The sequence below is a fragment of the Antrostomus carolinensis genome, unplaced genomic scaffold (assembly GCF_000700745.2).
Source record: "Antrostomus carolinensis isolate BGI_N321 unplaced genomic scaffold, ASM70074v2 scaffold35066, whole genome shotgun sequence".
Classification (NCBI taxonomy): Eukaryota; Metazoa; Chordata; class Aves; order Caprimulgiformes; family Caprimulgidae; genus Antrostomus; species Antrostomus carolinensis.
The window spans coordinates 2,674-23,561 of NW_010320382.1; the positions used below are offsets into that span (position 1 = coordinate 2,674).

The following is a 20,888-nucleotide window of genomic DNA, read 5'->3' on the forward strand; positions in this document are numbered from 1 at the left end:
CTTTTGTCAGCAGAATCAGATAGGAAACTACTCATCATGTGAGAATAGATAAGTCTGTGTCTTCTGAAGAGAAATGCAGGTGGAAGACACAGCCTCTCTGCACTTTCTCAAAGACATGATGTGTCCATGAGGTTAGCTTGCATCTACAGCATCTCTAAGTCTGTGAAATCCTTTTGCTGCTGAAGAAGGAGGGGGCCATCAAGCCTTTTATACCAGGGTCCCATTCTTACTGTCATATTTCAGCCTGGGCCGGGGAAAGTTGAGGGTGGCATACTCCGTGGCATTCTGCATTTGTAAGTTCTTCACCTCTGCTGCAGAGCGTTCGCGGACCTTGGTGAACACTTGGATGTCTGCATAATGAATGCTGTCATCCTGCTTCACACTCTTGGGTTTACTCACAGTGGCGTAGACAGGAAACTCTGGGACATCTTCGTACATTGGAGCCTTTGGGGAGAAAGAGCTCTGGAAGGTCAGCTTCCTGGGCTGCTGCTACACACGCCATCCCCAGAGCAGGCAGACACCCTGCACACTGCCCCCAGCACTATCCACCCCTCTGGCACCTCAAGCTCAGAGAGAGATTTCATCTACTGCTTCCACTGTACTTTAGGGGGAAAAAAGGGGGCTGGATCACGGTGCAGCAATGCACATTGTTCCCATAGCCATTAAAGCCTATACAGAATGAGATGATTCATGGCTCTGAATAACCTGCCCCATGTCCTCCCAACCCATCTAGCCTAGGAAGTGGTGGTCAGCTCTGTCTTCTCAATATACAGCCAGGAAAACAACTCTGGGAAGCTGTTTACCTTCCTGCCAGGCTGATGCTGTTGGCTCTCATGTCTCACATTAGTTTCTGAAAAAGAAACACCAGCAGATTAGGTTAACACAACTTTTTATTGTTCCACTTTTGAATGCAGAAATGCAGCGTCTGGCCCATGGGCTCTGCCCACTGGACACAAATCAAATTTCCACCTCATCTGACACCCTCAAGCCTAATGGTGTCTCTGAGGCCTGGCTCCAAGAAGAAAGCCTGGGCTTGTTTCTTTGGAAAAAAATAAGATTTCCCAGGATGACAACATGTTGTGGACCACAATGTTCCTGGCAGAACTTAGGAAGACAGACACAGCATAGAGAGCTTCCTTGTCAGGCCCTTGGAGTAGTCATATCCAGTTTTAACTCTTATTTCCTTTGCTGTCTGGCAAACATTTTGCCTAGCATGGTCCAAAGGCCACAGGACACAACTAGGCTAATTAGGGACTGCACTTTATTCTGGAGGACTGATGTCAGATGGATGTTTGCAGTTCTTACAAGAGTTTGATGCAGCTTCTGCTATGCTGCCACTTGAGAGTACTCGCCTGTGTTTTGGTGTGAGACTCCAGTATTTTAAAGATACTTCTGAAGTCCCTTCCCTCCCCCTTGCCAAGTCCCATGGCACATCACACCCCTTGCTTTAAGTTTTAAAGTATTCTTGCCTCTTACTTCTACCAAACTTCTCTTGAGGAAGGTTAGGTGTAAAGGAGTATGGGAAGGGACCTCAGCCTCAGGGATCCAATTCACAGTCAGCACTGACTAATGTCAGCTAACCAGGGGCTCAGTCATTCCACCTCTTCTTGTCCTCTAAAGCATTTTCACAAATCCTTACCTTGCTTTTCTTTCTTTCTTTTAAAAGGCGAAGGACAGTTCCTGAAATCAGAGAGAGATGTCAGCCCTGAGAAGCCCTAGCCTCTGCTACCATAACATGCAAGCCCAAATGTACCACCCCAGGTTACCACATCTGTGGGTAATGAGAAAGGCCCAAGAAGTGTCTCAGAGAGGAGCTATCAAGCCAAGACAGAACCTGAGTGACTCTTCCAGGGAGAAGGTCCAAAGGGGAGATATGGGGATGTTTCCTTCCTCTGTGAGACAACTACCATACCCCACAGACACCCCCAAGTCTCCTTGCCTTTCAACCTTGCCTGGCTGTCCAATACACACATGCATCAGAGTGAATCAGAACAGATGTCACTGTAATTTTGCAATTACATTTCCACAGCTGTGTGATCAAAGATGCAGGGTCCAGAGTATGATCTCAATTGGCACAAAACCCTTCTCTTAGGACCAGGTACTCTGATAGCCCCATACCCTGCACTTTGTCCCCCTTGCCCAAGGAGCAACTGTGCAGAGACCTTGCACTAATTTAACGTTTCAGACAGTTTTCCTGTTCTCAGCCAAATACAGCTACATTTCAGCCATGGCATGAACAGGAGACAGATTAATTCCAGCTGTAACAACAGAGCCAGGAGCTGAGCTACTGCAGGCTGGTGCTGGCAAGGGGGTGCAGACTGTCTGGCGCAGCAGAGATATTTCACATTCTAGGCCAGATGCATCAAGGAAATGCTGTCGTTGCATCACACTCAGAGGGCCGGAGGAGAGCAGGTGCCAGCCCTTGTATGGCTCCTCCTGTGTACGCATGTCCAAGTGGTGATGGCTGCCAACCAGCACAGCGTGCAGCTGAGGGTCGCACCCGGGTCTCTGTCTCTGCTGCAGCCCAGGGAGCAGCTGAAAGTGGGCAGCGAGCACTTTTAATGATGCTACAGAGCTACCAGATGGTTCTCAAGTAGCATCATATGTCCACAGTGTGTATGTTTGCCAGACAGTCCCGCTATAGGCAGGAACAATGCAGTGTCTGAAGCAGAGCTCTGCCTTTGTTGGCTTTCAGAGGTAGTTTCAGTGGGCGGGTGAGCAGGTCAGTGTGTGCAGTAATGCCTTTGGCACCCTAATGGCAAAACAAAAAGGGCACGAAAGCAGGCAAGGAACTTGGAGACCTTCAAAATGGTCGGTAATGATTAACCAGACTTGCTAGACCTGAGAAGTCAAAGGCAGCTTTGGGGAAGGCAGGGTGGCCAGGCACCTGTGCAAAAGGTTCTAACACTGCTTCTCATATCTTTGCTGTGAGCTGCCCCACAGAGGCACCCATGGCCCTTCTGCCCTTGTCCCACCACAAAATCCGGGGGACTGCCCCCAGGAGTTAGGGATCTAGCTCCAGGCAGCATTGCTTCGTCTTGCCATGTTTCTCACTTGGCTCTTGCAGCTCCCTCCTTCACTGTCTCTGTGAGCTTGCCTTGCCAAGGCTTGTGTCCTAGAGCACTTTGTGTCTTTACAGCATTCAGACATGTTGTGCAATGTAATTAATTAAACCAGCATCATTTGAAGCAAAATCAACAGGGTACCTATGCTCTTTCCTGGGAGGTAGGTTGCAGCATCGGCTTTCCAGGCTACTCTTGCTTGCTTTGGTTGTCTTCCTCTGTAGAGAGAGCATTAGCAGCCAGTGTGGAGGCTGGAGCTATTTTGAGGCTGTCTGCAGACTCATCGCAGGCAGGCAGGAGATGGCATCTCCCAGCCTCAGATCTGCAGTAATTAGAACAGATGAAGCAAGGGAAACAAGAGCAGGGCAAACTTCTCCCCGCTTCTCAAAACCAGGTCAAATGTGGTGTAACTAACTAATAGCCTGCTAGAAGCACATTGTATTCTGCATGACAGTCCACATGTCCCTGCTTCTATATTGCTTCTTCCCCTTTCCCCATGTCAATACCAACCTGATTTCTGCCCTACAACAAGCCTGCTTCACAGTGGGTCCTGAATTTTGGCATCTTTTGCTGTCCAGGCACACCAGAAGACCTGAGTACTAAACCAAGTGGTGAGGATACCTGGGGCCTGCCCTCCACAGGGCCATACCTGCAGAGGTACCCAGGCCTGAGGGCACACTTTCCTTCATCAGTAACTTTCTTCTCTGAATAAACTTGCTGAAATGGCTTTTCTTTAAAGGAAACCTCCTCAGTCTCTTGCTCTTTGCTCCGTCTCCCTTAGGGCCAGTGCTTTGGTAGTGATTATGACAAGGATCTTCCATTCAGGAGAAGGTGGATGCCTACGTTCCTTGAGCCCTTTCCTAAGTTTCAGTTTTATTTAGGAAGCCCAGCTCTTTGCTGACACAGCTGTGGTGCTGAGTAAATATCCAGAAATAAAAGCAGTATATGTGGATGGAAACACCTGAACTAAAATGAAGTACCACTTTTTTCCCCTCTGTCACCAAAAGGAAAGCTATGAATCATGCAAATGTCTGCAGTGGGGCTTCAGTGCACCAGTCTGCTCTTGATTGTGGTCCTCTGTAGGTGTCTCCAAGCCCATGTTACCAAAAGCATTTTCCCATTTGCCTTCCTCTCTCCTTGTTCAGAGCCCATTTGAATAGCCTGCACAACACAGGGACAGTCTGGGAGCCTGATGCCCTATTTCACCCATGTCTTTCCATGTGCAGGACAGGGAATGTTGCTCCGGTGGAGAGAACTCTGCTTTCTCCTCACTGCACAGTCTATAAGGCACTTGAGTCCCACAGGGTGCTGGGGTCAAAAGGGTCTTTGGCCAGAGCTTTGCCCCCTGCTGCACAAATATGCCAGAAGGTAGTAGTGACACTACCAGCAGAAATACCATCCCAACTTCTTACTTTCCATGCAACCTCTGGGAAAAAAATCAAGTGGGACACAGGAGTCCCCATCCAGTAGCCTTGGGGGAGCAGAATTTGATAGAGCCCTGAACGAGGCAGATGCCACTGTGCTGCTCCCCAAATGGAGCAGAAGGCTGCTCTCCTGCCTGGTCCTGCATAGATGAGTGACCTTGAGATTCTGGTTTATACTTCCTTTTGCAGGCAGAAGTGTGTGCATGGCCTGTCACTGTCTGGACCTGAAAGTGCCACCACAGCATATGTTGTAATGGTGTTGTCTGTACTCCAGAGCCTCTGGCTTTGACAGTCTGTGCTGTAGCATGGCTCTCCCCTCCACACAGCATCAGTAATGTGCCTGGCAACTGCAGCTCTGCTCCAGGGAACAAGCCTGTGCCCCAGGCGTTCCCTGATCAGGCCCTTGTCCGCTGCAGTAATGAAGCTGCTGTCCTGAAGTGCCTCAGTTACCCTCTGCCACAGGTTAGAGGAAGTAGAAAGTGGGACTTCTGGTGGGGGACATTTTAAGAACCAGCCTTCCACCTCCCACCTGCAGTTCCTGTTCCTAAACCCCAAACTCCTCTGCCCTCCAGCTCCGGGCTGAGATTGGAAGGACCTTGGTGTCCTGAACCTCCTCCTCTGCTTCAGCCACTAGATGATGCTGTGCCTCTTGCAACTATTAAAACACCCTGATGAATTTCTAATATTTTTAACAAATGTAGTGTTGGAGAGAATGTCCTCGGAGCTTCATCGGATATTCATGGCTCTCCCTCTTGTACCACTCTCAGAGCTGAAAATGTTTCCACTTGGCATTGAATAATGCTTCACTGTGCCCTTCTTCTGTAAGCAGAAGGTCCAGGGAACAACATGAGCCAGGAGGGATTAAACTGTCATCCTCCCTTCCAGGGAGGAAGAGCAACATCATCTGAAAAACGTGGCCAGGATTTCCCAAGCACAAATAAAGTCCAGACAGACTCAGGCAGGGAGAGGGGCTGGAGGAGCTCAGAGCAGGATGGGGAAGCCACCTCGTAAGCCCTTAGTGCCAGCACTGCCTCAGAGGCACTTCCCTGCAGCATGCCAAAGGGACACCTTACGGTCTGCACCTGGCCAGAGACCACTGAGGCAAGGACAGGGATTTTAACTAGATCCTTCCTAGAAATGAGCTATTCTCAGCTGCTGGCATGGCTGTGGGAACCCAAGCTGCCAGTCCCAGGAGGTGCCACAGCCCGTCTGGGCTGAGATGTGAGCAACGAAGCCCCTTTGCCTGCCCCTATCCTGCCTTTGGCAGGCAGGGGCTGCCCCAGCCTCCTGCACAGCAGCGGCCCAAAGCGCTGCTCACTTGTCCTCAGTTTCTGTGTGAGCTGGCAAGGTGCAGGGCTGGGAGCCAGGTGGGAGCCCTCACAAACCCAGCACAAGGAAGCAAAGCTTGCAAAGTCCACCCAAACTTGTGCTCACACTGCCCGGAGCTTTGTCTGCCACCCCTCTACCTGGCAGGTGCCGTACTCACCATGGTCGCCCGCAGCTGCAGCGATTGCCCATGTCGCTCCCTCCTCCATGAAGCAGAAGTGTTTTCTGGACAGGGAGAGCTTGTATTTCCTGGTTCCTGCTCGGTCCCTGGCTATTCCAAGGGAGTGTCTGGCAGCGTCAGATTTCTCTCCATCGTTGCAGCGAGGCTTTGCTCAGCCCGTGCATGCCATCTACCGGAGCGCTTGCCCTGGGCTCTCTGTGTCCGGGGGCCTGTGCTAACCTCTGGCTGCCCAGAGAGGAGAGGGCACGGCAGCATCATGTCTCCAGGCCTCAGCCCTGGGGCTAAAATTCTGCTTTATGATTTGGATGTCCTTCTACTATCCGGCTCTCCCACCAGCGCCATCCTGCTGATGCCAGCAGTGGTACGAAAAAAGGATGGAGCAGGGACTTCAAATGGTCCTGAACAAAAGGAAGAACACCAGGGTGGGAGCTCTTGGTGCTGTTCCCGCTGTTCATCATTGCATCTCAAGCAGGATGTCATAAAAATATGTGGCATAGGCTGCTCTCACCTGGAAAAGAGAGCGTATCTTCTTGGGAAGGAGGCAATGCCCCAGCGAGGGTGAGAGCAGGCTTGCAGGTCTACTCTCAGCTACGCTCTAGTGCTGCTGCTTCTGCTGTAGGCAGAAAGGCACATGCAATCTCAGGGGCATTACTGGGAATCATGGAAGTTACCTAGATAAATGTGTACAGATTTGTGCTTTTGGGAATGATGGAATCCCATGAGGGACCTCGCATCATTAAGGACCTGCAATACAGCTGTTAGGCTCACCCTTCAGCCTGTCAAACAGGAATATTAGTGTGAATTTTACCTCTCTGCCCCTGTTGAGGGCCCTTCAGGCTGTGGCTGGTCATTCCGGATGGACAAGTAGCTGATCTCTGGCAGCTCTAACAGAGCTGATACTCAGTACTGAAAGATACCATGTTAATGTAGTCCTCCAGTGGAAACTGTGCTCCACAGCTTTGATTTGGCAGTCAGCCCCAGTTCTGTGCAGGCCTGAGTGCCTCCTGGGATGTGCTGACAAGTGGCTAGGTTTTAATTCATCCTTCTGGTGGGCTATCTCAGGAACCAGCCCTAGTCCCCTGCTCCAGCTGTACCCATGCTCTCAGCCAGACTCACAGCATCATTTATCATCTGCCTAAGTGCAGAGCAAAGCTTATACTTGTCCAGAAGTGGCAGGAGAAAAAGGGCTCTGCTTTGGAAGGACCATGGGGCAGAGTTTCTCTCTTAGCTGAGCCCTAGATGAGCTGCACTGTGACCTGCAGAGCCTGAATCTTGCTCCAAAACTGCTCCTCAGCATGTTGCTGGAGAAATTGCACAGGTCAGCTTGCACCACAGTACCCCGAGGAGAATTGAAGATTGGATTTATGCAGGCAGATGGGATTCAGTCCTGATCCCAACAGGACCATGTTCTCAGGGCCCTGCAAAGACCAGGTGGTCTCAGGAGTCTGTGCCTGCTTGGGAAGTTGCAGACTGTGTGCCTCTGCGCTTGCCACAGACGCTGTTGATTCAGTGAGCCAGTGTCTGTTTAGATTTCTGGGATAACTTGGGCTTTGTTGCTTTGTGGAGAGGAAAATAAAAAAAGGCTGAGAGCCTGTTCCCACCAGCACCTTTCACAAATACTGGAGCTGCTAGTTTGAGCTCCACCAGAGAAACAGAAAGGCATCAAAAACATTGGCAGAGCTGGAGAGCATTTGGCTGCCACTCTGCATTCCCTCCTCAGTCTATGTCTGCAGGGATGAAAGAGGACATGGCTTCCAGTGCTCCTGCTCAGCAAACCGATCAGGCTATTTTGTGCAAAGTCTGCCAGGATGCAGAGGAACAGGCCAGTGGCTGACACCAGGCAGTTCCAGCCCCTCTCACTGCGTCACTGTTCGGGGCAGCTGTCTTCATGCACTCAGGGACACCGTCTGGGTAACAAGCTGTGCAACTGGCACAGGACGAGCCTGCAAGTGCCCAGCAATAGAGAATGAACTTGTTGGAGAGCAAAGATAGAACTAATAAAAGCTGGAGTTGGAACAGAAGTGTATAATGACTACTAATGCTGTGCCTTTGTATTCCAATAGTATCAAGGTACCTCAGACAGCGAGGGACTGGGACCACTCTGTGACAGGTGTGGTACAGGCACACAATGAACTGTCATTGTCTATAAAAAATGAAGGAGAGAGGGCTCTGAACTGTTTGGGGCACTTTGCCTTAGAATCCATTCCCTGTGCAGCCCCAGCCCTGGCCACATGCTGTTTTCAACCCCCAGTGGTTCAGAAACACACAGCCCTTGTGTTGCAGAGTCAGAGCCGGGTGGCATTTCATGCAGTAGAGTGTGCCATGGCTGCTTTGTGTGTGTATGTGCACTTCTTCAGCCAGGCATTCTTTGCCCAGCTTGCAGGTTATGTTGGCCATCCTCCCTATCCCAACTCCAGTGAATATGTTTATCCTAGTAACAGCAGGGCTGCAGTGAGCGAGGGGACCATTGATCCTCCTTACCAGCACAGAAGATGCATGGTCAGAGGGAAAGAAAAGCCTTTTATAGCTGCTGCTCTGAAGTGGCTGTGAGCTTGAGGAATCCTTTTACGGCAGGGAACTAAGGAAATTACGGCCGTGCTCGAGCCCACACACATCAGAGGTCTCTGCCCTCACCACAGGGGTATGGGCTCAGGAACTTAGCCCTCCTGGGACTCAGGACTCAGTGAGTGCTGCTGCAAATGAGTTGTGATATGTATCTGGTGCAGTGCATGAGGCTGGTGTGACATGCACTGAGGAGCAGAGAGATGCTTGTACACAGGAGCAGTTAAGGACTGGGCTGTTCCTGCCCTTACAAGCAGCTGCTTCAGGTGAAAGTCACGAGCCCAGGATTATCTCTGGACTTAGACAAAGCCTGTTGTAAAGGTGATTTTTATTTTATTTCAGTGTCTGAAATACTTACTGCCAGCAGCTTATCTGGTCCTGCTTCATGAGTAAGGGCATCCCTCAGCAGTACCTACTGTGAGTGTGGGTATCTGGTCTGCACCAGGGGAGCATGGCAGCATCGCCGTCCTCCCGCTTGCTCTCATGAGGCTGGCAGGCAGGGCTGCTCTTAATTTGACTCTGATCTTCATTGCTGGCAGGGGCCCTGAGAAGTAGAAAATAGCTGCACAGTGGCTCACACTGGTCTGGAGCCCACTTTGCCTGGCAAGGGTGAAAAAGCAGCCTTATACCAGTGTTTCAGCAACTGAGGAGATATGCTGCATGGAATAGACTCCTGAGCAGGGCATTTCTGGTCCTTTGTGTTTGTGGAGACAGAATGCAGAAGCCTGCAGGTCACATCCCAGCAGGAAGAGGGAGAAGCTCTGTCCACAGGGATGTAGGAATCTCCTCTCCCCCCTGTGAGAGGGCTGCACTGAGGCATGCCAGGGACCTCCATATTTGGCCAGTGACACAGCATTTTGGCTGCTTTAATTGGCTCTAACAAGACAAGGATTGCAGCTGGCACCTGCTGAGCCCTCTGGGCCATCTGAGGCAGCAGCTGCCACCAACAGCAGCACACATGATCCCTGACCCAATATCACAGGACTACAGAGACATTTCTCATGTAGCCAGTAGCATCATGGTGTCTGCAAAAGAGGCCAAATTCATCCCCTCTGTGACTCTACAGAGAATGCTGGGATGCCAGCAAGGCACTTGGGGTCTGAGCAATGCCTTTCCCTTCAGCATTCTGGGATTCACTCCTCTCACAAGGGCTGAAAAGGTCTGTGTGTGAACAAGCCTTATGTCCCATAAACTAGAGGGCTGAAGCAAGCAGAGACCATGGCTTGGCATTTGTTCAACTGGGCTGACTCCAGCTCCAGATCTGGAAATTCACAGTGAACCTCCAAGAGCCCATGACTCTACATCTTTTCTCCTTGAGGCTATTGCCCACTGTGGGCACCCTACCACAGCAAGCAACTCCAGCTGCACCTGAGCCAGGAGGGCCAGTCACAGAGGTTGCCCTGACTGCCCTGTGGATAGAGTCCCTCCAAGTCCCCACTGATGCCATTTCCACAGATGAGCTCAGTGTGAACTCTCTGCTGCTCTGCTCCCCTCATCTGGAGCAGCTAAGGCACTGTCCATCCTTCCTGCTGCGGAGTAGCTTGGCCAGAAGCAACATGAATCCAAGGCAAACAAGAGAAGATCAGAGGCAGATTTATTCCTCTTTCCTCCTGAGAGCTGCAGGCACTTTTTTACAGACTAACAAGCACCTTCCATCTCCACAAAGGTCAGCCACCAGCTCAGAAGCAGGGCACTGGGATCATCTCTTCCCTTTTCCCAGTACCCTGCTGGGCTAGAGCACAGCAGCTGTTTAACAGTCCACTGTGACACAGCCTCACAATTTAGGGTAAGAGTGACCCTTGCCATTTCAGGTGAGAGAAGAGCACCCTGCATGGTGCTCAATGAGCACTGGACTTAGTAGAAAACTTGCATTACAGTCCCTCACGCTAACACTTTAGTTCCCCTGTTTTTTTCAGTTCCAAGTCCCTTTTTCCAGCCATCAGCCTTCAGAAACAGAAGTCTGGCATATATATGGCTGCCTCACAGCCCTGCTAAACACTGATGGTGAAATAGGTGTCTGGCACCGTGGATTTCCCATCCCCGTCCCCCCTCCCTCCCTGCTCAAGCCCAGATCTGGGGCCTTTAGGACTCTTCCTTCCCTTTTCCTTCTTCAGACTGTTCTTTCCCCACTGGCTGTTCCTGTTGGGTTATCTTCACCTCGTTGACTCTGGCCTTCACCTCCTTCCCCGTCCGAGGAGCCACAATGCTTAAGATGCCATCATGGGACAATGTGGCTCTCACCAGCAAGGGGTCGACATCCAGAGGGAGGATGTAGGTCCTGGTGAACTCTCGGGAGATGAAGCCATGGCGATCAGCCTTCTGTGGGTGCTGCCCCATCACCTCCAGCAGGTTGTCTACTGTGCGGACAGTGAGCTCATCCGGCAAGAAGTGACAGACATCCAGGAACACCTGGAATTTGTGCTCATTGAGGCTGATCTCAGAGGTGCCTCTATCCAGCTGCTTATTGATGCGAGGCCTGATGTAGTAGCCATGGTACAGGGCAGGGGCTAAAATCTCACATGGGGACACACCTGAAAATGAGACTCAGTGAGGAGTGTGAGCTTTCCAGGGGAAGGAGTTGGAGAAGGATGGTTGGCAGCAGATAGGGGAGGGTGACAGGAGGAGGCTGGGACCTGGCAAACACCTTGGTTTTGCCACCACATCAGCACAATATGGATGGAGTCTCTTGCAGTTCCTACCTTTGTGTCTCCAAAACGCACACAGAGCCAGATGCCTGCCAGCCAACTGCCTCCCACCACACAGCCGGCAGCTGCTAGCAAGCCAAGGGCTGGCATCCAGCTTTTGCATGTCTGCTGGGTGGACAGGGAGGGACTGGTAGGTGCACTGGGCACTCTGCAATGCAAAGCCCACAGTCAGGGATGGGCATGGAAAATGCTGATGGTGAAGAAACTGCCCTGGACAACTAAAGGCCTTTTGTGTGCCATTGTCCAGGGGGCTTTCCTTGGAGCTTTTTGCCTTTTCACGCTGTTGTGCTGGTGCTGAATGGTTTTGCTGCTGCCCACATTCCTTCCCCTCTGCCAGCCGCTGCCCGGCTTTGTGCTGAACATCCCAGCTCAGCTTTTCTGCACAGCCCCCGGCTGCAAAACCTACCCCACCCCACCACCCCCCCTGCCCGCCGGAGCATTTTGCTCCATGTTTGCACAGCATATGCATGAATGCCAGACCACTGAGGGCATGAGGGAGGGACAGGAGAGACAGCAGTAGGCATGGATGGAGGAAGTGGACCTGAAGAGAGAGACCCTGGCTATTCCCTGGATATTCCCCTCTGATTTGACCTGAGTTCTCTTGCTCAAAATTCCCTGGCTCCAGCTTCCCTAGCCTGCTCTGGAGCTCAATCTTCCCAGGGGGACTCCACCAGCCATCCTACACCAGAGGAGAGAAAGATACTGAGGGGGATCCCCTCCCCTTTCTTACCTTCTCCAAAGTTCTGGTCATAGATCTTGCTAGGGTTGGCAAACTCGTACTCCGAACTCATGGGGTAGGCGTGGGGGACAGTCCGTGCAGCCATGGTGTGTCTGGGAAGGGGACCTTCCAAGCACTCACTGCCTCTGAGAGTGAAGGCTGCAGATTGCAAGGTTTTAATTGGGTGAATTCCACAGGGAGGAGTGTGTGATAAAAAGATGGACCAAAATAGCCTCGCGCACAGGCCCCGGGATGCCTCGCCAGGGTGACGAGGGAAGCTTCTCCCTGCATTCCAGCGGGGAGTGCAGGCACTGCCTGCAGTCAGGGACACCTCGGGAAAATCCTGCACCTCCTCCCAGCCTCTGATATTCCCTTTTGAGCAGGGGATGCAGGAGGCAAATGGGCAACCAAGTACAGCAGGGAGGCACAGAGATGTGCTAAGGGAGGCTGAAGTAGGAGAAAGAAGGACAGACCACAGGCTCTATGCTTGTGGTGCTCCCAAAGGCAAGGGCCAGTGAGAAGGCTCATTGTGAGCAGTTTCAAGTCCCTGACACTGGCCCTGCTGACCCTGAAGCACCATGTGGGGATTGGGCAGTAGCTAATGCAGGCTGGTGCTTGATCAGGTAGTGCAAAGTCATGTGGAGTCACTAACACACCCATCGCCCCACTGTGAGCTTAGCACCTCCTGTGCCCTACACAAAAGAGCATGATTTTCCCAGAAGCTGGGCTCAAGTCTTTTGTTCCTGTGAGAGGTGAAGTGCTTCAAGTAGTTAAGCAGGGCTAGATAGGATCCAGAACCCACTGCTGACACCTCCACATCTCAAACTGTGCTGCTGCAAGCTGGCTGTCCAGGGCTTTGGCACAATGTAATGAGACCTAGAGAAATGCCTGTGCCAGAGGTCACAAGTTAACCAGGGACCTGAAGCTGTGGAAGCTGGCATAGGTCTAGTTTTATTGAACAGGGAAGAGGGGGCAGGGAGGGGAGTAGTGCCCCGTTAAGCTCCTGGTACCCTGAAACCAGATATTTCCTTGAGTCCATGTCCCTGCAGTATGAGAGAGCAGGTGCACTGCTCTTGATGTAATGGGGAATTGGAGAAGGTATTTATGGCCTGAGCTGTTGCACAGAGCAAATTCTGCTCTCTATTTTTTCAGGCAAGCTCAGAGGAAGAGGGTCAGGCCCTTTTGCAAGGGACTGGTGGCGCTGGCAGTAAGAATGATGTGCCTCTGAGCCTGTAGTTGTATTTAAATTGCAAGCTCTCAGAGGCAAAGACTACCTCTTACCCTTTAAGGACAGTTGCTATGCTGAACCCATTCGCATGGTTTAGGTTCACAGGCGAGGCAGGAATTAAAATAAATGTGTGAATTAAGATGTATTAGGAGCATAATTATAGGAAATCAGCTTACTGCAGAGGCACAAGCAGAGGTAGCTTGCATCCCTGAGAAGGCATGTGGCACTGCAGCACCGTGGAGGCTGTTGGCATGCCCAGTTTATCTCTGCTCATGACCCTCCAGAGTACTCTGAGGTCACAGAGTGTCAGCCTCTTCTGCTTTCCCCAGCAAGGTGGTTTCTGTAGTGGGCAGAAGACAAGAGGTGTTGGGCTGAAGCACTGTGGAGAAAGCCATCCTTTATTCACACACACACACACACACACCAATGGGCATGCACTAAAGCAGTAGGGCTTACTGGGCTGCAGAGAGCCACACTGCCAGGGCTGCCACAGCAAAGACCTCCTGGGATCTTTCCTGCCCTCTGACTAAAGCAGGCCTGTGGCTTCCTTTGCCTTAAGGAGAGGCAGAGCTCTTCCTAGACTGGTGGGTGATGTGAGGAGCTGAAGTCTTGGTGCTGGCAGTGGGAACAACGGCCCCTTGTCATTTTCCCTTTGAGCCAAAGATAGGAGCTGCATTGATCCTGCTGGTATCCAAAGCAGCTGGGAACATCCGCCAAGCCTGCCTGGGACTCTGCAGATAAACAGCACGTGGGGAGTGGGGCGGGTGGCTGGGCATTTTGGCTTCTTGCTGCCCCATTAGGCTCCTTGTCTTCTTCTCCCCTTCCCCCTCCTCCTCAGCAGTGTGTTCAAATCCCCCAGACAGCAACTGGGCACTGCTGAAGGGACCAGCCCAGGAGTGGGACAATAAAATCCCTGACACCACTGTTCAAGAGGCCTCGGGGAGGGGGGGGGAGGAAGGCCAGGCCAGCTGCGCGGGTATAAAGCTGTGCCCTGCTCCCGGCACAGCACTGCAGCACAGTTGTTTGCCAGGCTCCTCCAGCGCACTCCAATGGATATCACCATTCATAACCCCCTGATCCGCAGACCTCTGTTATCTTGGTTGGCACCAAGTCGTATCTTTGACCAGATTTTTGGAGAGCACCTGCAGGAGTCAGAGCTACTCCCTGCTTCCCCCAGCCTCTTTCCTCCCTTCCTGATGAGATCGCCCATTCTTCGGATGCCCAGTTGGCTAGAGACGGGACTCTCTGAGGTAATCTTCCCTCCTTAATACTCTTTGTTATCACTGTGTGCACATCCTGATGGGTCCGGAGCTGGAGGCCCACAAGAGCTGAGAGCTTGGAAGCTGCTTGTAGGTGGTTATAAGGAAAAGGCTAGGGAAAAGGGTGCTGTGTTTGTGCCTCTGCTCCTCTGCCTTAGACAAGAACCTCTGCATGCTCTGCTCTTCATTTGTGGCTGAGAGCAAATATTACCACCAGTGTTCAGAATAGGATGACAAAATCATATAATTGTTTTGGTTGGAAAAGACCTTTAAGATCATCGAGTCCAACCATAAACCTAGCACTGCCAAGTCCAACAGAGAGACAAACTGAGCTGAGTGTGTGCAACTGTAAGAGCTGATGGAAGAAAGGAGGAAACCTAATTTCCCCGTCTGCTCTGCAGAACTTTCAATGTCACTCCCTTGTGAGAAGCAAACAGCACTAGTAGTGGGCAGGGGTAGTGGTATCCTCATGGCAAACAGTGTGGGAGCTTACGGTTGCTGAGGAAAAAGGGGACTATTTTAAAGAGTCACTGCTGAGAAGAGCAGAACAATCACCAAAGCAGCCGTCTGCTTGCTTCAGGGGCTGAGCCAAGAGGCATGCAGTTCAAACAACCTTGTCTGTTCTGTGAGTCAACCGTCTTATTTACAAGTAACTTGTAGAGCTATTTTAAGCCAAAAGAGTGAGAGGAAAGTGTTTTCTTAATCTTTGCATAATGTTTCCCTTGATTTAGTGACCTAGCTGTCCACCAAAGCAGCCATAATAAGCACCACAGATAACAACGTCTGACTATCTCAGTGGAGAAGTCTTCACAAATAATCTCAAAGGAGCAGAAAGCACTTAAGACTTCCAGGTCAAACTGCGGAAACCAGTAAGCCTAGAGCTGGCACAGATGCTGCCTCCACATCTCAGAGCAGAGCTCTAGGAGGCTCCCATATACCCTGACCATGAACGCAGCAGGAAGGCAGAGACAGCCAGCTCACATACCAAACTCCCACAAACATGTCCAAGACAGGCAGAAAATGCAAATCCAACCTCAGGAAGCAGCAAAAAGCAGTATTTGTTAGAGGAAATAAAGTGCAAAATGGAAGGGAAGGAGGTGAGATTAGCAGCAGGTGACTCGGGTGACTCAGAGTTTCAGCAGAAGTCCTGCTGCTCAGAAAACAGAGGTGAGCAGTGAGGCAGTACTGCTTGCCAGTGACACATTATTTTGGTTACTAAAGAGTGATGATGCAGGGGAAAGTCTGCAAGCCTGCAGATGAGCTGCAGTCAGCTGCACAGTCATGGTTTCTTTTTCTTTAAAAACTTGGGAAAATCCAGTGACAGATACTGTAAACCTACAGACATTCTCTAAAAAGAATTGTATGTAGAACCTGTACACCGACTAAAGAGTCAGTTTTAACAAATTCAGATTAGGAGAATCTCTTCCTCACTCCCAAGGAAAGCATTTTTCCCATGTGATCAAGAGAAAGTATTCACATTTTAGATTCTGTAGTGATGGGCATCAGTGTAACAGACAGCAAGGGACAAAGCCACCCAGATCTGAATCCCAGGATTGAATGAAGGTCAGACAGTGCATGTGTAGATAGCAGCCTGAGTCTTGAACTGCTGTTTTCTGAGAGCCTTTTTAAGCTGAAACCCTCATCTGCTCTTTTCTGAAGTCACCTCCTTATTTTGCAGATGCGACTGGAGAAGGACAAGTTTTCTGTAAACCTTGACGTGAAGCATTTCTCCCCTGAGGAGCTCAAAGTGAAGGTGCTTGGAGACATGATAGAAATTCACGGGAAACATGAGGAGCGACAGGTACTTCTACCTTAACTGTGCAACTGATAAGAGTCAGTGTGAACTTCCTCATCTATGGTTAAACAAGGAGACTGCAAAACAATCCTCTCCTGTGCTCATCTCAAATACTTCTAATGTTTTTTATCAACCAGTCCTAATGGAAGATGTTCTATGCAACCCCCTCAGCTGATCCCAGACTGGGCAGCAACAGAGTGCAGATTTATTGCTGATGTTACAGGAACGGTGAACTGAACTGGAAAATCATCTTTGAAATGGGCATTTCTGGGCCTCCCTCTTTCTGGGAAGAGGCCAAGAATGTAGGGAGGCATGCAATAAGCTAACAACGAACTGTAATAATTTAACCACGTAATGAATCGGTGCATTGCCCTGTCCCGTTACCATGAGGCTACCTCTTCCTGAAAAAGGGCCACCTATCAGTTTGTAATCCTTACAGAGTGTGTTCTGTTGTCAGTCATCCCACTGCTTGCTGGCTCTGGAGACCTGTGTGGCAACTGAGCAGACAGAAGTCAAAAGCCATGTCAAAAGCTGTATGTAACAAGGTTTGCCAGTCCCCATCTCCTTCCCATCTCTCACCCCCACCTCCTTGCCAAAAGGAAACAAATCTGCTTGGTAAAGTAACTGCGTCACTGGAACTGTCAGCTCTAAGAGCTTCTGGGAGCACAGATCTGTCAGTCAGGAAATACAGCATTACCTGTAGCTGGTGAAAGCCTGTAATCCTGACATAGCTTCTGAAATTGTTTTTGGCTAAGAAAATAATCAAGCACTATAGCAGAGATCAGCTCACTAGAAAGCTGTGCATGACTAGAGCTCTGGACACCCTCAGGAACAGGCGTGGTTGTCACAGCACCTAAGTCTAGCTGCTGCATCTTAGGAATGGCAGCACACCACTGTGCAACGAAGCCAGTCTCTGGCTGGCATGAGAGCTGGAACATAAAGCCTCCTCCTGTAAACTGTGTACCTGCAGGCATCTGCAGCCGAGGCAGGGCAGTGTCTCACTTTGGCCAGTCTTGGCTTTTTAAAAAGGGCATCTCATAATAAAACTCTTTTAACTTTCTGAAAAGTTTTTATTTGACAGCTAGAGCTTCCTGATCTCAGACTTATGCAAAGGGCCCATGGTTTAGGTGGAACTGAGTGAACATTTCTAATCAGAGCTGTTCCTTCTTTTCTCCTTTTGAAGGACGAGCATGGCTTTATTGCCAGGGAGTTCAACAGAAAATACAGGATTCCAGATGATGTGGACCCTGTGACCATAACCTCATCACTCTCTCTGGATGGTGTCCTGACAGTGAGCGCACCGAGGAAACAAAGTGACATCCCTGAGCGCAGTATCCCTATCACCCGTGAAGAGAAGCCTGCCATTGCAGGAGCCCAAAGGAAGTAGGCTGCTATTTTAAATCACCCCGGGGGGCCATTCAAAGCACTTTTCATCAGCTGCCAGCTATCCTGAATGGCTACTCTTATTATTTATGCTGAGTAAGTTTACTAACAAATAAAACATGAATAAGCAGTTTGTATTTTGTTTTCTTTTGAGCACTGAGAACAAGGGAAGTGTTGGGTCAAGAAAGCTGTGTAAGGTGTTCAGGGAAACATACCCAGCATCATTATTTCTTACAGCCTGAGTGGCAAGTGTGTCCAGGAGATCTTGTCTTGGTGTTCAGAAACACTTCGCTAGTTTCACTTCGTGTACTCTAATGTTTTGCAAACATCTAATTGCACAAGCCTTTTCCTTCGATGTTGCCAGAGGATTTCAGAGTGTTTCACAAGCAACAGAAAAGTTTCTCCAGTGGAGATTAGACTGGTAAAACAACTTTCATGACTATCGAAACCCATTCAAAGCGTGGGTATTAGATAACAACTGAATGGAAGACAACTGTATCTTAAATCTCTAGAACGACTTGTTATGGAGAAGCATCCAAGTGCTGCAACCAATTCAGAGCAGTTGCAAATGAAAACTGCATAGCTGTGGTAAACAGAGATATACAGAGAGGAGAAAAACCTCCTGCTCTCATGGTGCACATCACATCACTTTGAAACTGTTGTCAGTGCCCTTCAAACAAGGAAGAGCATCTGACGTCTACAATATTAATCTGATTTATGCTAACATTGTTGAGTGGTACAAAACAGTACTAAGTCCTTCTCAGGTGTCGTAATCTGCTTAGCACCTCTCTTCAAAGGGATATTGGCATAAAGGAAAGTCTGTATTACTGGAATTGAACTTCTAAAATCTCCAAAAAGGAGAGAATGCCATAGATCAGTCACACAAAGCATCAGACACAGTTATGACCTGACATATTTCCTACGCTCCTTATACCTGCTAAGAAAAAACTTATATTAGAAGGGATCAGTTTAAATCCCAAATGAACTGAGAGGGCACCCTTCTTCCATGGCTTTGAGAAAAATAAAATGAGCACTCAGTGATGTGGAGTCACTGTTGAATACCCCAAGTCCCGCCTAATTGCCAAGGTTTAGTGTTTCCTAATAGCTGGTTCTAATAAGCTCTTCCAGTTAAGGTGTTAATTGGGCTTGACTGACAAGGCACGGGGTGACTGGTGACCTGCAGTCACCTCTGCACAAGAAACAAGCGGCAGAAACACACGTGAGTTGCAAACAATACAACTTAGAAAGCAGGAAGAACGTTGTTCACGTGATGCTCCATTTGGTTTCAATATGTGGCAGGTCTTTCTGCTTGAAGGATATCCTTGTAACACTGCTAGCAGACAGGCCTCCTGTTATTCTGAAGGCATAGTCTGCAGATTCTCTCCATCTCTATTGATTTTTCTGTCTCCTTCTTGTTCATTCTCTGAGTGTTAGACACAAGCAAAGAAAATGCCGCCATATGAAGTCCTGTAATCTCTTGTGTAGCAGGACTGAGCAGTTGGGCTAGATGAAGGAGGTTCCAACTCAGGGTGGTGGTCTGGAAACCAATGAGGTTTTCATTCAAATCCTAAAAGAATTAACACACAAAAAAAACTTGAGGAAGTAAGTACAAAATAGTCTGAATATATCCAGAAAGTGCAACTGAGGGAAATCTTTTCTATAGAGCAGGGTTTTGTTAGGCTCAAACTCAGGAGTGAGAAACAGGAATTTTGAGTGAAAGATCTTTGGGGTTAAATGTTATGAGGTTAGCTAGACAAGAACACTTGAAATGCAAATACCATTCCCTGAATGACTCGAAATACCTGTTCTGTGGTGGCATAGGAGCATAACTCAACAAAGAGAAAATTACGAGAAAACAATTCTGTCATCTCTAAAATGTCATTGAGAAGCTCCTCTTTAGCAACACTACAGATCCAACAGACTATGTTTCAGTTCTGTGCACATACTTTTTATTCTCTGATGCTTTCCCTTGTTGTAATCTGAAGAGTATGCTGTTCCAAAGCAGCGAGTATACTGAAAAGAAAAACTCACATCTAGCAGGGCTAAATATAAGTAAAAAACTTGAACATTTCATGTCTTACAGGAAGTCAAAACTATCTGCCATTGCACTACTACTTTCAAGTCAGTCTAACCTAAGATCACAAAGCTTTGGTGGTGACTTTTGATTCACCATCTGAACAGCAAAGGAAAAAGAGCTGGACTCGGGCCAAAAAAGCATTCCTCACATCTTTACTCCTGTAGTGGGACTATTGTAGGACACTCATCAGAGAAAAGGGTGCTGACCATTGCCCTTCTGCATTTTAAAAAAAATAGTAGAAAAGACTAGGAGCAGGGCTGCAGAAAAGGAAGCTACTCATGGGAGCCCTACCTCTGATGTATTCATAGCTGGGGATGGAAACGATAATGTCCTGTGTATATGACAAATTAAGTGGCCAGTGATCATCTCAACTGAGACTGGCTATATCTGCAATAAAGAAAAGCACAAGGACATGCCTGGGAAGGAAGTGGCTTAGGCTGCACAATTCTCTGGATATTGTATCACTCTCTCCATAAGGCTTTTAATTGAGTAATCATTTTCATTGGTGGTGCACAGCCAGCCATACTGGGAAAACTCAGAAGTGCTGTCCCAGTCGATCTCCAGTTCCCCTTGGCCAGTAGCACACATTAAGGAGCTATGGAGGGAGCTGTACAAACAAATCTTGGACATGATCTGGCAATAGAAATCAACAACTCCTTAGGATCAGACTGGATCTCAACAGCAGGTAACATGACATGGAATATTGTCCCTTCCAGCCCCCTGGTGACTGGAGAGGGACCTCCTATACATCCGCATGTGGCAGAGGGCATCAGAAAACTGCATTCCTTCTTCATGACAAAAAGCACTTTTTTTTTTTTACTTTTTTTTTTCTTTTTCTTTTGGCAGGGAGGAGGCAGGGGGAAAGTGGTATGGTCTCTATTTTTCTAAACGGTGATACTGCATTTCTCAGCTTCACATGTCACTGAGCACCTCTCAGAGTAATTTACTCGCCCTTTGAAACAGACGAAGTGATTTACCCAAGGCCATGGGGGACCTCATGCCTGACCCTCATAAACTGCAGGCGGTGGGGTCTCTGCTGGAGCCTGCCTTTGCTTGTGGAAAGCCGAGTTAAGCCTTCTGCTGTCATTGCCCATGCGACTCCTGAAGCACTGTCCTGTCCCTGTGCAGCAGCTGAGGGCACACAAATAGAACAGGCGACAGTAAAGCG

The 20,888-nt window shown here is 49.3% G+C and overlaps 3 protein-coding genes across 3 annotated transcripts; 1 reads left to right on the plus strand and 2 right to left on the minus strand.

Moving 5' to 3' along the window:
- Positions 1-207: 207 nt before the first annotated feature.
- Positions 208-6,335, minus strand: CUNH11orf52 (chromosome unknown C11orf52 homolog). The gene is made up of 5 exons (XM_010169582.2): positions 6,327-6,335; positions 5,973-6,100; positions 1,640-1,680; positions 804-850; positions 208-444 (listed from the first exon to the last, which is right to left on the minus strand). Exons 1-5 carry the CDS (start codon positions 6,333-6,335, stop codon positions 208-210), a joined length of 462 nt encoding a protein of 153 aa, XP_010167884.2.
- Positions 6,336-10,566: 4,231 nt separating this feature from the next.
- Positions 10,567-12,124, minus strand: HSPB2 (heat shock protein family B (small) member 2). The gene is made up of 2 exons (XM_010169583.1): positions 11,991-12,124; positions 10,567-11,086 (listed from the first exon to the last, which is right to left on the minus strand). The coding sequence occupies exons 1-2, from the start codon at positions 12,082-12,084 to the stop codon at positions 10,638-10,640; spliced, it is 543 nt and encodes a 180-aa protein (XP_010167885.1). The 5' UTR covers positions 12,085-12,124; the 3' UTR covers positions 10,567-10,637.
- A 1,909-nt stretch (positions 12,125-14,033) lies between these two features.
- Positions 14,034-17,773, plus strand: CRYAB (crystallin alpha B). The gene is made up of 3 exons (XM_010169584.1): positions 14,034-14,456; positions 16,144-16,266; positions 17,444-17,773. Exons 1-3 carry the CDS (start codon positions 14,256-14,258, stop codon positions 17,645-17,647), a joined length of 528 nt encoding a protein of 175 aa, XP_010167886.1. The 5' UTR covers positions 14,034-14,255; the 3' UTR covers positions 17,648-17,773.
- The last annotated feature ends 3,115 nt before the right edge of the window (positions 17,774-20,888 follow it).

What these genes read in the sequence shown, in the direction of transcription:
- CUNH11orf52 (XM_010169582.2), bottom strand. An exon ending in TGCAGCTGCGGGCGACCATG is followed by an intron (nt 1,681 to 5,972) that starts GTGAGTACGGCA and finishes CTCTGATTTCAG; the next exon opens with GAACTGTCCTTCGCCTTTTA. An exon ending in AGCATCAGCCTGGCAGGAAG is followed by an intron (nt 445 to 803) that starts GTAAACAGCTTC and finishes TTCTCCCCAAAG; the next exon opens with GCTCCAATGTACGAAGATGT.
- HSPB2 (XM_010169583.1), bottom strand. Translation starts at nt 12,084, where the DNA reads ATGGCTGCACGGACTGTCCCCCACGCCTACCCCATGAGTTCGGAGTAC. An exon ending in TGACCAGAACTTTGGAGAAG is followed by an intron (nt 11,087 to 11,990) that starts GTAAGAAAGGGG and finishes TCTCATTTTCAG; the next exon opens with GTGTGTCCCCATGTGAGATT.
- CRYAB (XM_010169584.1), top strand. Translation starts at nt 14,256, where the DNA reads ATGGATATCACCATTCATAACCCCCTGATCCGCAGACCTCTGTTATCT. An exon ending in TAGAGACGGGACTCTCTGAG is followed by an intron (nt 14,457 to 16,143) that starts GTAATCTTCCCT and finishes CTTATTTTGCAG; the next exon opens with ATGCGACTGGAGAAGGACAA. An exon ending in GGAAACATGAGGAGCGACAG is followed by an intron (nt 16,267 to 17,443) that starts GTACTTCTACCT and finishes CTCCTTTTGAAG; the next exon opens with GACGAGCATGGCTTTATTGC.